The 12,901-nt window shown below is 47.1% G+C and overlaps 1 protein-coding gene across 6 annotated transcripts in view; it reads right to left on the bottom strand.

Moving 5' to 3' along the window:
• tyn (trynity) overlaps window positions 1-12,901 on the bottom strand; it is a 134,255-nt gene that overhangs the window by 52,666 nt on the left and 68,688 nt on the right. For all 6 annotated transcript variants that reach the window (XM_070532705.1, XM_070532698.1, XM_070532709.1 and 3 more), the window contains exons 3-5: window positions 6,525-6,794; window positions 6,119-6,385; window positions 2,838-2,950 (exon numbers count right to left, since the gene is read on the bottom strand). In XM_070532705.1, the coding sequence (XP_070388806.1) occupies window positions 2,838-2,950; window positions 6,119-6,385; window positions 6,525-6,794 (650 nt within the window). The remainder of the gene's footprint in view (window positions 1-2,837; window positions 2,951-6,118; window positions 6,386-6,524; window positions 6,795-12,901) is intronic.

The following is a 12,901-nucleotide window of genomic DNA, read 5'->3' as shown; positions in this document are numbered from 1 at the left end:
GGTAATCCGCAAGCACCTTCGACTGCACAACACACTCATATACTGCGTACGTGCGCTCAGAGGCGCCTTCACTGGGCAAGCGATGACAAGCGATGAATTCTGTCGCTGGGGAAGCACGCACGTTTCGCAATGTATCGCAAAGGCTTCGCGCACAAAGATGAAATGGTACATTTTCACTGAACTGCGACACTACGCACTCTAAAATAACATACCGCCATTTTACAGCGACAGCTGTTGTGTCGTTTTTAGTCGGTAAAGCGGGGGCCTTAATAGCCTAGTGAAGCGCCTGCGATGAACAGCCGTACCGCGGCGCTGCGTTTCTATTCCCCTAATAGAGAAAGAGTGGCCATGACCCTCCATGGATCATGACCGACTTTATTGAGAATAGCACTGCAGCGCCCCTAGGCGACTTATCACCGTATGAACGCCCTCGTGCGTGCGACCCGTTTCAATGTACCGCTTCTAAGCTTTCGCCTCCCTGTCGCCACTCACGGCAAGATGTGCAAAATTTAATAATTTGCTCGATCTCCGTTTATCATCACAAATTTCTAGCATTGAAAACGAAAAACAGATACCTAAAGAAATAAAAATGTGCGTTATTTTATTTGTCGCATTTTAACGTATTCGTTTGAGTGAAAGTGTAGGTGCAAGAATGCGCCGCATGTACCCCGTTCGCATCCGATGGAGGATAGATAGATAGCGCCCGGAAGATGAGGCACGCCCTTGACGCGCCCGGGAAAGGCGTGGCAAACGGCTCACGGCAAGTGTGCTGACAGACAGCGGGGCAGTCACGGTATCGCTAAGTTGCGATAATCCGTTGATAACAATACGCGGCGCTGGCGCGTTTCGTTGTGCAGCCTTCTGCGCTTGAAACGTGGAAGCAGCGTGCCGCGCAGGGTGCGCTCATGTTGTCATACGCGACTTTCTGTCTACATATTTTTTGCCTGCACCTTCGGCCCGTTGCGCGCTATCTCCGTTCACTGACTGCCGTCGAGCAAACTCGGGCAAAACTCGGGTGAACGAGAAACTCGGGGCATCCTGCATAGCACCCCAGGTCTTTGACGATATACGCTCAAGTGCTCCAGAAGCACAGTATGGCATTCGAAAGGTATGTTGATAGAAGCCGTCACAAAGTTGAATGACTTCAGCTGATGAAACTGTTGCGTTCCGATTCCGCATCCTACATGCAGAACTCTCCCTGGTTAAGGACCTGCGAAGCTTCGCTATGTACGACCGCCTAGCTGCAGCTAAGCTGTAGTGCATGCCGCCCTGTATTTTAGGGCTCGTGTTGGACGTGTTCGAGTTTAAATGGACCGAAGCATATGCCGATTGAAGATATTTCAGCCTAATAAAGATTACTGTCACCATTCTTAACTTTTTTCCCATGATATTAGCTTGTATAGCTTTCAACGATTCTAAAGACTACAAGCCCGAATTTCAGATAATTGAAATGTCAAAGATAATTAAAGTTTAGTAAGCACGAAAGTTTCGAATACATGTAAACTCCGAAAAGCATTTGTCCAATTCCACCAAAAATAAACACTGAAAAAGCCAGAACCCTATCGGATATAAGATAGTGACAGATGACTGAAAGCACATGGCGCAAAATTCCCGTTCCAATGCTTCTGCGAAGCATTTGCGGGAATTGTGCTCGGCCTACAGGAACATGTCCACTCACGTCACTTATTAATTTCATTCTGCTGCGCCATACCGCACAAACTCGATGTAGTGTTCCCGTTGAGTCGAAGCACACAAGGCATAATGGTACAACAAGTGTCATTTCTTGCGTATCGTCCAGCCGCATACAAAGGTGAGGCACGTTGCCATTCGCAACCGCCGCTCTGTTCGACCTATTTTGTTTTGCAACGCTGCTACAAGGTTTTTCGGTCTCCGCCGCCTTCAGCTTGCAGAACTTACACCTTTGCTAACCCCGGGCGGTGGCTGCTACTTCTGTTAAACTTGCGCATTGCACTCGCACACGCGGCTTTCACCAATCTTTTAGCGAGTCGAACCCCGTTTCTAGTGTTCGCGCTAATCTACGCCTGCTACCAGCTGCCACAGCTACCCACTCCACCCATTCGGGAATGCACCTTCTCATTAAAAAAAAATTAGGTGGGCGCTGAAATATTTCAGGCTGGACTGCAACAGGTACTGCTTCAGCCGCTTGTATATAGCAGGTACATATCTTGCCTTGGACTTCTGACACGTATCGTGTATAGTTTAGGTATAGGTGCAGCTTACCTAAGCCATAACCTGTTTTTTCCGTTGAAGCCTTCCTCTTAACAAGTGCAATAAAGCGTTATAGTCAACTCGCTATAGCATCATAATATTGATAGATCTTTAACGCCACTATCAGAACATGGTTACGTAAGTTTACGCGCGAGAAATACAAATCAATACGTCAGTGGTTGAGGAGATTAATTCAACCTGAATAATGAGGTCAAGGGGATGTCACTGGCGGCAGGTGAACGCTGAATTCAAGTCGTCATATAACAAGGTTGAATAGCCTCGCTCTATTTGTTGTGTATTCGCATTCAAAACAATTTCAGGAAGAAAAACACGGTCATTGGGTAGGTACAGCTCAGAAATTATGAAACAGGATCGAATAATATGTAGGGGGACATCCATGATCAAAACAAACAGAAGTGAAAGTAGACGCCACGAGTGGCCTGTCACCACTTTGCTTGGTTCACCAAAACCGATGTTAGACACCATCCCCGTTTGCCAGTCGTGCACTAGAGGTGCTGCAGAACTCTTTTAGCGCTAAACGTGGTATTATCAGGCACCGATAGCCTCTGCTATTTCAAGTTCGAAATCGCTAGCACGAGGCTACTCACCAGTAGTTCTTTATCCGGATAGAAGTTGAGATCCACATAGTGCGTCACCACGTCTTGCGACACTCCTACTTGAGCGAAGTCGTACGTCCTCATCCCCGAACAGACGGCACTCGCTGTTTCAGGCAAGACGCAAAAGACGACACAGCCCATCAGGTGAAAAGCCACGCTAGCCACCCTATCCAGAAACTGGCATTTAATTTCGTCGAATTGTGCAAGTAAGAGGGCTGCCTAGGAGAACACACACACAAAAAAAGAAAGAGCTGTAGGCTAGGATACTCGATCGACTAGTCATGCCTGTTAATATAGTGCATACGAGAGCATCCTTAGCGTATACTTAGATTTGATTATCTCAACCAGCTGAAATCAAACCGCGAACATCGGAACTGACCTAAAGAAAGCTTAACTTTTGCATTAGTAAGATCGTAATGAGGGCTGGTAGGTTCATATTCATCGCTTTTCTGTGGTATTCGTTTCTTCATGTTCTTGCTGTATTCGCTCTGTTCAACCTCAGTTCTTCACTTTTGTAACAAGAGGATGAAGGAGAATATGATCGAGATATAGGCAGTGTTGATATAGTAAACAAAAAGAAAACGACACACGCCTTCTTATGATGTGGAAAAAAACGTCCGCGACTATTTAGGTAAGCACGTTCCGGGTGCGAGCAAAGTCAAGATCAAGATAAGACGTCGGTCACATTTTCAAAGGGCCCCTCACCAGCTCTGGCCATATTGAACTGACAAGCGCAAAGCATGCATTGCGCGATAACGATCGTGTCTGCAAAGTATTACATCTGTACGCGCCGCGGAAAGATCTGAAATTTCAAACCGAACGCCGTTTTCCTTCTCCTCACGGTCGCCAGGCTCCAAGCCGGAGGATGACGTACGCGTGCTAGCGTGCCTACGTACACGCGTTCGCGCTGTGACGTCGCTAGTGGTGACACGGGACTTCGAGAATTATTCAAGTCAACATCTGTTATTTGTGTAATATGTTGCGAGAATAGACGAATTGAATCTTAGAGAAATAATAAAACACACAAACCGAATGTCTGCATGTTTTTGTTTTACTTCGCACCGCAGCAAGAAAGATGTACTTCCGTTTCGTCTGCTTGTTCCCACGTCGTGCAGTCGCGCGCGCAGACACCGAAACTATGTCATTTTCTTCCGTGTTCTAGTACGGGATCATCCTCTGTGATCCACTTGTGTCTGCCTCAGTATTCGTGTAGCACAGACTTATACCGCTAGTCAGGTGTCCTCGTGCACAGCGCGCGATTCGTGTGCTGCGCGAAACGAGACAATCGCAACAGCCCGCACGCGACGCCGTCAGCGGAAGTGCGCCACGCCGAACAAAAAAAAAGTGAACAGAAAAAAAAATGAAGGCGGGGCCCGTGAGGTAATGCGTCACGCGATCCTCGAGTTCCGATATTGGAGAACGCAGGGAAGGAATTTCGCTTGCGGGGGCTAGACGGGACAAGAGGAGAGAGCGTCTATGTTTGCGGTGAAGCTCGCCTCTTGAAATCATGGGTTCGCGACACTGAAATATTTCTATCTCGGCCATTAATGAGCCGATTTAAAACGTTTTTGCGGCAGAATTCTCCCTAGAGAACACGCAACAACTTCCAGCGTATAATCAAAATGTGCTATGGGGTTTGGTGAGGGGCCCTTTTAAGCAAAGACAGATATATCTCATAAGGAAGAAGTTCTGTTTACGTGTACACAACGCTTCATTTAATGCGAATTAAGTTAAAGGCAAGGCACGTCATTTGCAAGTAGCCTCAACAACATCAAAACTTGTAAAGATATCCATGTTTTATAATCAATGGGGAATTTTTCGCGCTAATCGACGCTGCAGCAGGCTTCAATGCATGTCTACTGCAGCAATAACAAGCCTTACCTTTAACAATTAGAATTAAAAGGGCGGTGCGCAGTGGTTTCTTGCATACATTGCTCTTCCTTAACATGATTATCCAATCTAGCAGGTATTTCTGCAAACATTCCAACCAATGTTTAATTTTGCCCTATGGCAGATAGCACAAATCTAATCGTCGAGCTCTATTGCTTCAACGGGAGGACGTTATTTGCACCTAAAATGGAAATGCATAACTGACTAAAATTTACGAATTAAGGTTTAACTAATAACATTACTGCGCACATTGTAATTTACAAACTACAGCCGGGAAGTTTACAAGGTGGACTACTTGGGATGAATTCTCAGGAGAACACAAGCTTCGATACATTATTTGCAGAACATGGCGAAGAAATAAATTGGTAGGCCAGTTACTTATGTGTTTCAATGTATAAAATGGCGTTTTGTGAAAAAGCTTGTGGAAAGACCATGCACTTTTACCGCAAGTTTGATGCAGCATATATTGAAAATGATGTCATCCCCAGATTTATTTTCTAGTGGATATGCCTTGCAGGCCCACTGGCTTTTTGTAAATTGTAAATTGCAGTGGGCGCCGTAACGCAATTCTTTACGTGAAATTTTGTAAGTCTATTGGACATTTGGATTTCTCGTGCAAGTAATGTCTGCCTCTTCGAGGGGGCCATCCCACGGACTAGAATTGTGCTATCTGCCATGGAGATTTTTAAAAATTGCTTGACGTCTTCGCAGAAACACTCGGTATAAAATAAATAAGCTATTATTTTCATCTATGCTACAAATAAAGATAGTTTATGGATCAATTTCCGACATCTCTCCTTTTTACATGCATTTCTTCAAGTTAGGTGCAGCGGGCTTTGCCGCACATCTAGAAATCACTGCGGCGCAGCCGCACGCGTTCTTGTCGATACGCGTTTCCAGAAACAATGACATGAGTGGACCAACTGCCGCTTTGGGGGCGGAGGTGGACCAGGGGACCAGTTTTCATATCTCCTTTCTTATTCTTTCTTTTTTTGTTTAGGTTAGTTTCTTATTGCAAAAACAGCCAGCAAAGCAAGCGTTGAGGGTAGCGGAAAACACGCGTCGCGCGCATTTCCAAAAGTATGCTCTGCTTCCGTGGTTATGGCTTATACTACAGCCGTTTCAATAGGATCATACAGTAACACTCTGCCACGTGTGCCTTTAGATATTTGCTCGGTTTTATTCGCGGTTACTGACAAAGCTGGTCAAGCCAAGACGTGGTCGTTCAGCTACAGAGAAGCGTTGCGCACGTGTAGCTTTTACTAGAGAAAGCTTGCGCGCATGAACGTACGAGACATGCAACAAGCCCGTCAGCTGCAGCTCAATAGCAAGTGGCAACAAGGCTACCTAGAGAATGACAGGTTAGAGAGAATGGGGACAACCTTCGAGGCAGGCGTTCTCGAAGTAGTCGACGCCGATGGCGTCCCCGTACTTCTCCTGGACGCCCGCGTACCGCCGGTCCACGTCGCTCAGGTGGCACTGCAGGGTTACATAGTTGAACTCGGCCGAGCGGCACACGAAGCGGTCCTCGTTGATGCAGGCCGCCAGGCACGAGTCCTTGCTTGCCGTGAAGAGCACCGCCGTGTCGTGGCCGCGCACCATCTTGTTCGGGAACCGCTCGAACGACCATAGCCGGTCGCAGATTTTCTCTGCGCACGCGAGCGAGAAAAACCCCCCCGTGAACACAAGCTGTTGGCGCGGGCGAGGGCCGCTCGCTCCTACGCCCATTATAACGTGACTTCTGCGCACTACAATGGTTTTACTTGCTGGGCGCGCAATGTGACTGACCGGAGCGTATGTGGTTCTTGACGAGGTAGTAGAGGTTGACGGCCCGCTGTGGCCTGGCGGTGGGCTTGCGCGCCTGCGTGCTGTTCTGCAGCAGGCAGGTGGTCTCCTGTTGAGGCGCCAGCGGGTTGAGCACGAAACTGAAGGCGGCCGCGACGCACTCCTTCTCGTCGCGGCACCAGCCTTGGCACTCGTAGAGCGACAGGTTGCGGATGGTGTAGTACGCGCTGCCCGCGAAGTCTAGGTTGGTCAGCTTCTCGAAGCTCACCTTGGCTGCGGTCAGCGAATGAATGAATGAATGAATGAATGAATGAATGAATGAATGAATGAATGAATGAATCCTCCATGACGATACTAGTGTTGTTCAGCGCATTTGGCTAAAAGCAACACATTTTCAAGTAAGAAAAACTAAAGTATATATTTTTTACATTGTGATTTCAGGACCAAACAAAATCAAAATGATATACAAGCATCGGAAGGAAGAAAGAAACGCTCGGGCAATTATGTTCGGTATTTATGCAACGCTGAAACTTCACTGCGTAAAAGTACAATCAGAACGTATAAGAGAGAAAACCGCATTAAAACTATATTAGCACTTGTTACAGTCACGATACAGCCGTGAGTATACGACGAGGAATTAAGCAGAAATGCAATTGTTCTCGCAATCAAAACAGGCAAGAGGTTTTTCAATAGCCACATTCCTCATTTCTTTCTACATATTGTACTGGTTCAATTCATGCCCCTTTACTGTTGTTAACTGTTTGATACTCGTGTACTTGTTGCCCGAATTCCGAGTTTGTTCACACACCCACACCATTATTGCACATGAGGTATCGCGAAGGAAATGGCACAATGTGACTATGTAACAATTTCACTTTATGAAAAATAACCTACACAAGAGCCATGACACGTAATGCTCAACAGCTATTTCCCGTATCCCCTAGAAAGACGGATAACCTATAGTGTGAACAGCCACAGAAAAGCACGTATAAAAAAATGTCCACAGGAGAGAACGTGCAAAAAAACGCCCACACACATGAACAACATAAAGTGTACAAAAACAGAAAACGCTAATGGGCAAATGTGAAGTTGCGGCAAGCACAATCGCTGGCACGACGCATGGCCAACGGCAATATAAGCTCTACTGACAGCTACTTAATTCAACGTATCGGTGTCCTGCCTCGTAGCCACCCTGTTTTTACACAGTGCGTGCACTCTGAAAAGGGACGTTGCCATAAATGCAATAATAAAGCTTACGAAGCCCCTAAAAGACGATGATGTCGGCTTATGATACCATCAAACCCTAGTTGATGTGAGATTATCAGTGACCCGCCGTAGTTGCTTAGTGGCTATGGTGTCGGGCCGCTAAGCACGAGGTCGCGGCATCGAATCCGGGCCACGGCGGCCATGGCGGCCGCATTTCTATGGAGGCGAAAACACCCGTGTACTTAGACTTAGGTGCACGTTAAAGAACCCCAGGTGGTCCAAATTTCCCGAGTCCCCCACTACGGCTTGCCTCATAATGAAATCGTGGTTTTGGAACGGAAAAGCCCATAATATATTTTTAATTTATCAGTTCATGGATGATTTTCTGCAAAAGTGCACTACTCGAGATCACAGGGGCACTTGTTATCCACACGTAACATCAGTGCCTGTACCAAGTTTTTTTTTTTTTTCACATCATCACAGTCAGCAATGACAATAATAACAAACGCAAGGAGTCAGTTGCTTATTAGGCAGAGGAAGTAAAGTCATAATAAAAGGCGCGGTGGAGACCCAACCAGCGAAGCGCAGCTTCAGATATCTTCTATTCAGTGGTGAGCCTTTTTTCCCACACTTGGCGAGTGTTTGAACGCAGAAGACGCTCTGCACGGCGTTCCAGGTCATCTGATGTTCAGGGCGACTGAACAAAAACGCACCGCGTGAGCAAAAAAAAAGGAAAAAAAGAAAATGATATCCAGCAGGGGCTTAAGTTTCGAACGAAACGAGGAAAACACGAATGTAGGTCTCCGCCGGCGGGACTCCGAAACGGAGAACGCGCGCACGATTCGGTGACCGGGTGCTCTTTGTCGAGAACCGTCACTGCCTTCGTAAATTATAGGCAGCCACTCGTGATTTGTATAGTTCGGAATCTTGCGCCTGTCCAAAGAAGAGGAAAACAGACACACACAGGCGCTAACTGCCAACAACCTGTGTGTGTCTGTGTTTCTTTTCTACGTTCTCGTGCTTTTTTTTCTTTCTTTTTCTTTTGCGCTACAAGAAAAACTTCAAAATGTTACACCAACAAGCCGTAATATCTACACTGATGGCCTGTCCAAAACTGCGGCCGAATTCACGAAGCTTTTTGGTGCACAGAAGTGCCGGCCGCCTTCGCTAATGTCCAACATGTCCAAGATCATGATTGGACATGTTAATGTCCTAATGTCCAACATCATGATTGGCTGGAATCTTACGACCAGCTTTAGCGTAAGAACCTTCTTGCGAACACGGGCCCTGAGCGATAAGGCACGCGCCCGAAGCACCCTGGTTTACGGCGATAAACGAGCGCGATTCGTGCGCCGGGCGTGCACGTGCACGTCACAGCGTTCATCGGTTCGCCATGGCCGCCAGTGGGACAGGCGAAGTCCTTTACTCTGCGGCGAACGCGTTCATTTGAAACAAAAGTCTGCCCATTTCCGAGGCTGCGGTTGTATTTTGCGTTTCGCCCATTTGCCGCGCGGTGCCACAGTCTGGTACTGCGCTGCACGTTAAATACGAGAGTAGACCTTCCCCTTCGTCCTTCGTCTCATCAGAGAACACGTGTTTCTCCCCCTTCAACGCCGCCAATTTATTCCCTCGTTTCCTCCGGCGCGTACATCACCGCGCGGTGACAGCGCGCGCTCATCGGGCAGCAGCAGATCTCTCGGCGGCCCCCGGGAGATGGGCAGCGCACGGCCTGGTGTGGAGCGCCGCTGCTCGTAATGAGCATTTCGACGCCCGTGCTCTCCGAAAGCGCTAATGACGCCGACAGGCCTGAGAAAGTTCCGGGTGGCCCACACACCCAGTGCTGAGAGAACGGCGTATCCCCCGTGCCGGCACCGCGGTCGTGTGAATGGACATGGAACGAGGAGGGAAACGGAGCCAGCCGGAAACAATGGGCGCCGGCGGCGCGGCGCGGTGGCCGCCGGTCGTGGGTGGCGAGGCAAGGTCGGCGGGGGAGGGGGCCTCAAGGGTCAGCAGGCGACGCCACGCGCCTGTCAGGGTCAGCACCAGTACTCCACCCCTTTCCTTTGGCGAAGCTACGTGTCGGCGGCGGCCGGTTAGCCTGATCGATATAGCTCACCATGCAGAACGCGGTAGTTGAGCTCAGTGTCACCGGATGACTGTAATCCAGACGCGTCGGACGCTTTTCACGCGATCCGTTTCTCTTTCAATTTTTCTCACTTAAAGGAGCCTCCCTTCATTTCATTCTTTTATCCGGGATCTTTTCGCGAGCGATTCATACAAGATCTGCTGCCTTCGGGATTTTCACCATTTTGTGCTTAAAGGTCAGCGTGAAAAGAAATCGCCAGTCATGATTCCTGAAGAGTGATCGGTTGGAGGCCGTGATCAATCGCATAAGTTCTGCCCCGCAAGAGCTGCAAGTGCGCGTTCCGTTTCTACGAGTACCAAACCACCCGTAGAAATGACGTGTATCGCAGTCGAGACAGATAACAAGTGACGGGATGATTCTCTTCATTCTGTTGGCACGCGACTCCGCCTATAATGTTCCTGGCAGCGTTATTTGACGGAAGTCACGTAAAAATATCCTTTAACTAATACTGCGACGCAGTTCAGGTAGCTCAGGTTTTTTTCTAAATTTCGGTAAAGTCCTCTAACACAACGAGACAACCACTTCTACAAATTGAGACAGCACACTAGGTCGTACTATATAAGAGCTGCTTTGTCATTACTAGATATATTTTATAGCTTGCATTAAGTTGACCTAGAAACAACAAACGCAACCTTCGCCTCTTGACTTCTCAACATTACAGTGCAAATTCAGTATTCAAAAGTTGAACATATTACAGTTCTCAGCATTACAGTGTTTAAAAGAACAGCATCTTATTTTTTTTTTCCTTCGCATTATGGCATCTTCACTGTTTTGTTTTCTCTCTCTCTCTCTCTGTTTATTTTTTTTTTGAGGGGGGGGGGAGGGGTAACAGTTGTTTTTAACGCAGCCGCAGTGCAGTTCCCAAACGCACGGCGAACGGACTAATTCCACCTGTGTAATGAACCATTTCGGTGATACAGTATGACCTGTTCAATTTCATCGAGGCGACTGCTACATTTACGCCAAGGCATGTTTGTGTCGGCCTTCCGCGGAAAATCCATTGCGCACGTATGCGATTCTTCATGACCTGACTTTGGCAGTCTGCTTACCGCTGTCACAGACCGCCGGGCGCTCAGATGCGCGGCTTGTCGCCAGCAGGAATTTTGTGGCCATGCCAAGATAGACGGCCTGTCAAAGCAATGGAACCGCTGTGTCAGGCGTGGAGTGCACTTAGTTTCCGTGCAGCGTGTTTGAGAGCCCTACGGCTGCGGCGAGCCGGCGGAAAGCCCGGTAACCTTTTTTTTTATATATATATTTCGCGAACCTTCTCTTAAAGGGAAGCTTTCGCTCGGGGCCAGCTGTGATTTCCCAATTCAAATGCCTGTTGAACACAGGCATGTTTCGATGGGACAACCACTGTACCAGTTTGAGGGACATTTGTTGCATTTTATAGAAGAACTTAAATTCTAGTGACTGCAGGAAACAGAATTTTCATTTAGGGCTTCGAAGTTTTTACAAAAATTGCAGAACATTGGTGAATAAAAAAAAGTGTAGGCACAAAGCTTACAAATCCTCAACTCTGCACCAAATGCGCAGTTCTGTCAAACGCACCCGATAGAGCATCTGAAGCGGACAAACTTGTTTTAACGAATTAACATATTACGTGAAATTGTTACACTGGTTGAGGGATTTGCAAGAGTCCTATACTTACAAGTTATTGGTATACTTAATAACAGTGTATAATGCATCAACTTTTTCCGCTTTAGATGTATTATTAGGTGAAGTTTATATAACTGTGACATTGTCTTTTGCTGCTGAGGTACAGAGTCGCAGACTTAATACTTGAGTTTTTTCGAAATATTGGAATTTTCAGGAAATATAAAATGTGTGGCATAAATTTAAAATCACTTTTTTTATCTATTAGATTTTGACCTTCTCTCTTAAATTCAACTAACCTGATCAAAATATGCGCATTGGTTCCCAACAAGAACTTCTCCGTTCCCAAAACGAGCCGCGCAAATGGTATAGGGGGCCACAGACAATTAAAGTTGGTGCTACCGAATGTGTTCGACACCTTCTGCTAAAATTACGTTCTTAAGATTAACAATTGAAACGTTGGTTCCTTAGGCATTATAATTAATCAAACTAGGAAGAACACGAAAAGTACTGGACGCTTCATCAGGAAAGTGCTTGGTTTCATCCACATACAAGGCTTCGCTTTATTCTCAAATTTGGCGCATGATAGCTGGTATTCCTCTATGTATATACATAGTCGGGTTTATATATACATCTTTAATGCACACAAACCTGCTAATAGAAGAGCGCACGATATTCAAAAGCTTCATCACACAGGCGTAAAAGCTAAGTTGTTGCCGCGTATTCTGCGTTAGTTACGAACGTCGAACAAATGCGCCGGAAAGCCAGATGAGCGCATTCACGCTGATAACAAAGACCATCGCCACCGGTGCACTTAATAGCTGCACGCGTTCTTGGTTATCTCCGATCGGCCGAGAAGCTTGGCCACCGAGTTAGCCGGGGCAGGGTCTGTGGCGTGCTTGTGAGAAGGGCTTGGAGCAGAGGACACTTGTATTACAGCGTGAGCCGCGCGCGCGAGCGTTCGTTCCCGCAGGTCTCGTCGCTAACGTCGTTATAACGAGACGGCTTGCCGTCCGGTTGACTCTTGCGTGCTATTGGTTAAGCGTGGCGTTGAACAATCACAATAATAATGTATACTTCCATTTTCAGCACGAGGTTAAGCAAAAATGTATTCTGGTAAAGATTTTTTATTAGTTTTCCTCGCTTCGCGTGGGACAGGTGCATGATTTATGTGCCCCCTGGTTACAATATCATTATTCCGTTCATCTGTTCCAGAAAAGGCTCTCCTGTCATTTCTTGCTCCACCGAGAAGGCTCAGATTTGGGACGAAGTTATAAGGGGTGCCGCGTCCTCTGATCCTACAGTGATGATACCTTGTCTTTATAGGTAGTAACGAAATAGGTCATGCGACGTGCGTTCATAACCTATGCTACTCGCGAGAAGCTGCCTGTAGCTTATTACTTGGCTTCCTGCTCTCGTTCAGATTACGTTC

The sequence above is a fragment of the Dermacentor albipictus genome, chromosome 1, assembly GCF_038994185.2.
Source record: "Dermacentor albipictus isolate Rhodes 1998 colony chromosome 1, USDA_Dalb.pri_finalv2, whole genome shotgun sequence".
Lineage (NCBI taxonomy): Eukaryota > Metazoa > Arthropoda > Arachnida > Ixodida > Ixodidae > Dermacentor > Dermacentor albipictus.
This window is presented reverse-complemented; position numbering and strand designations above follow the sequence as displayed.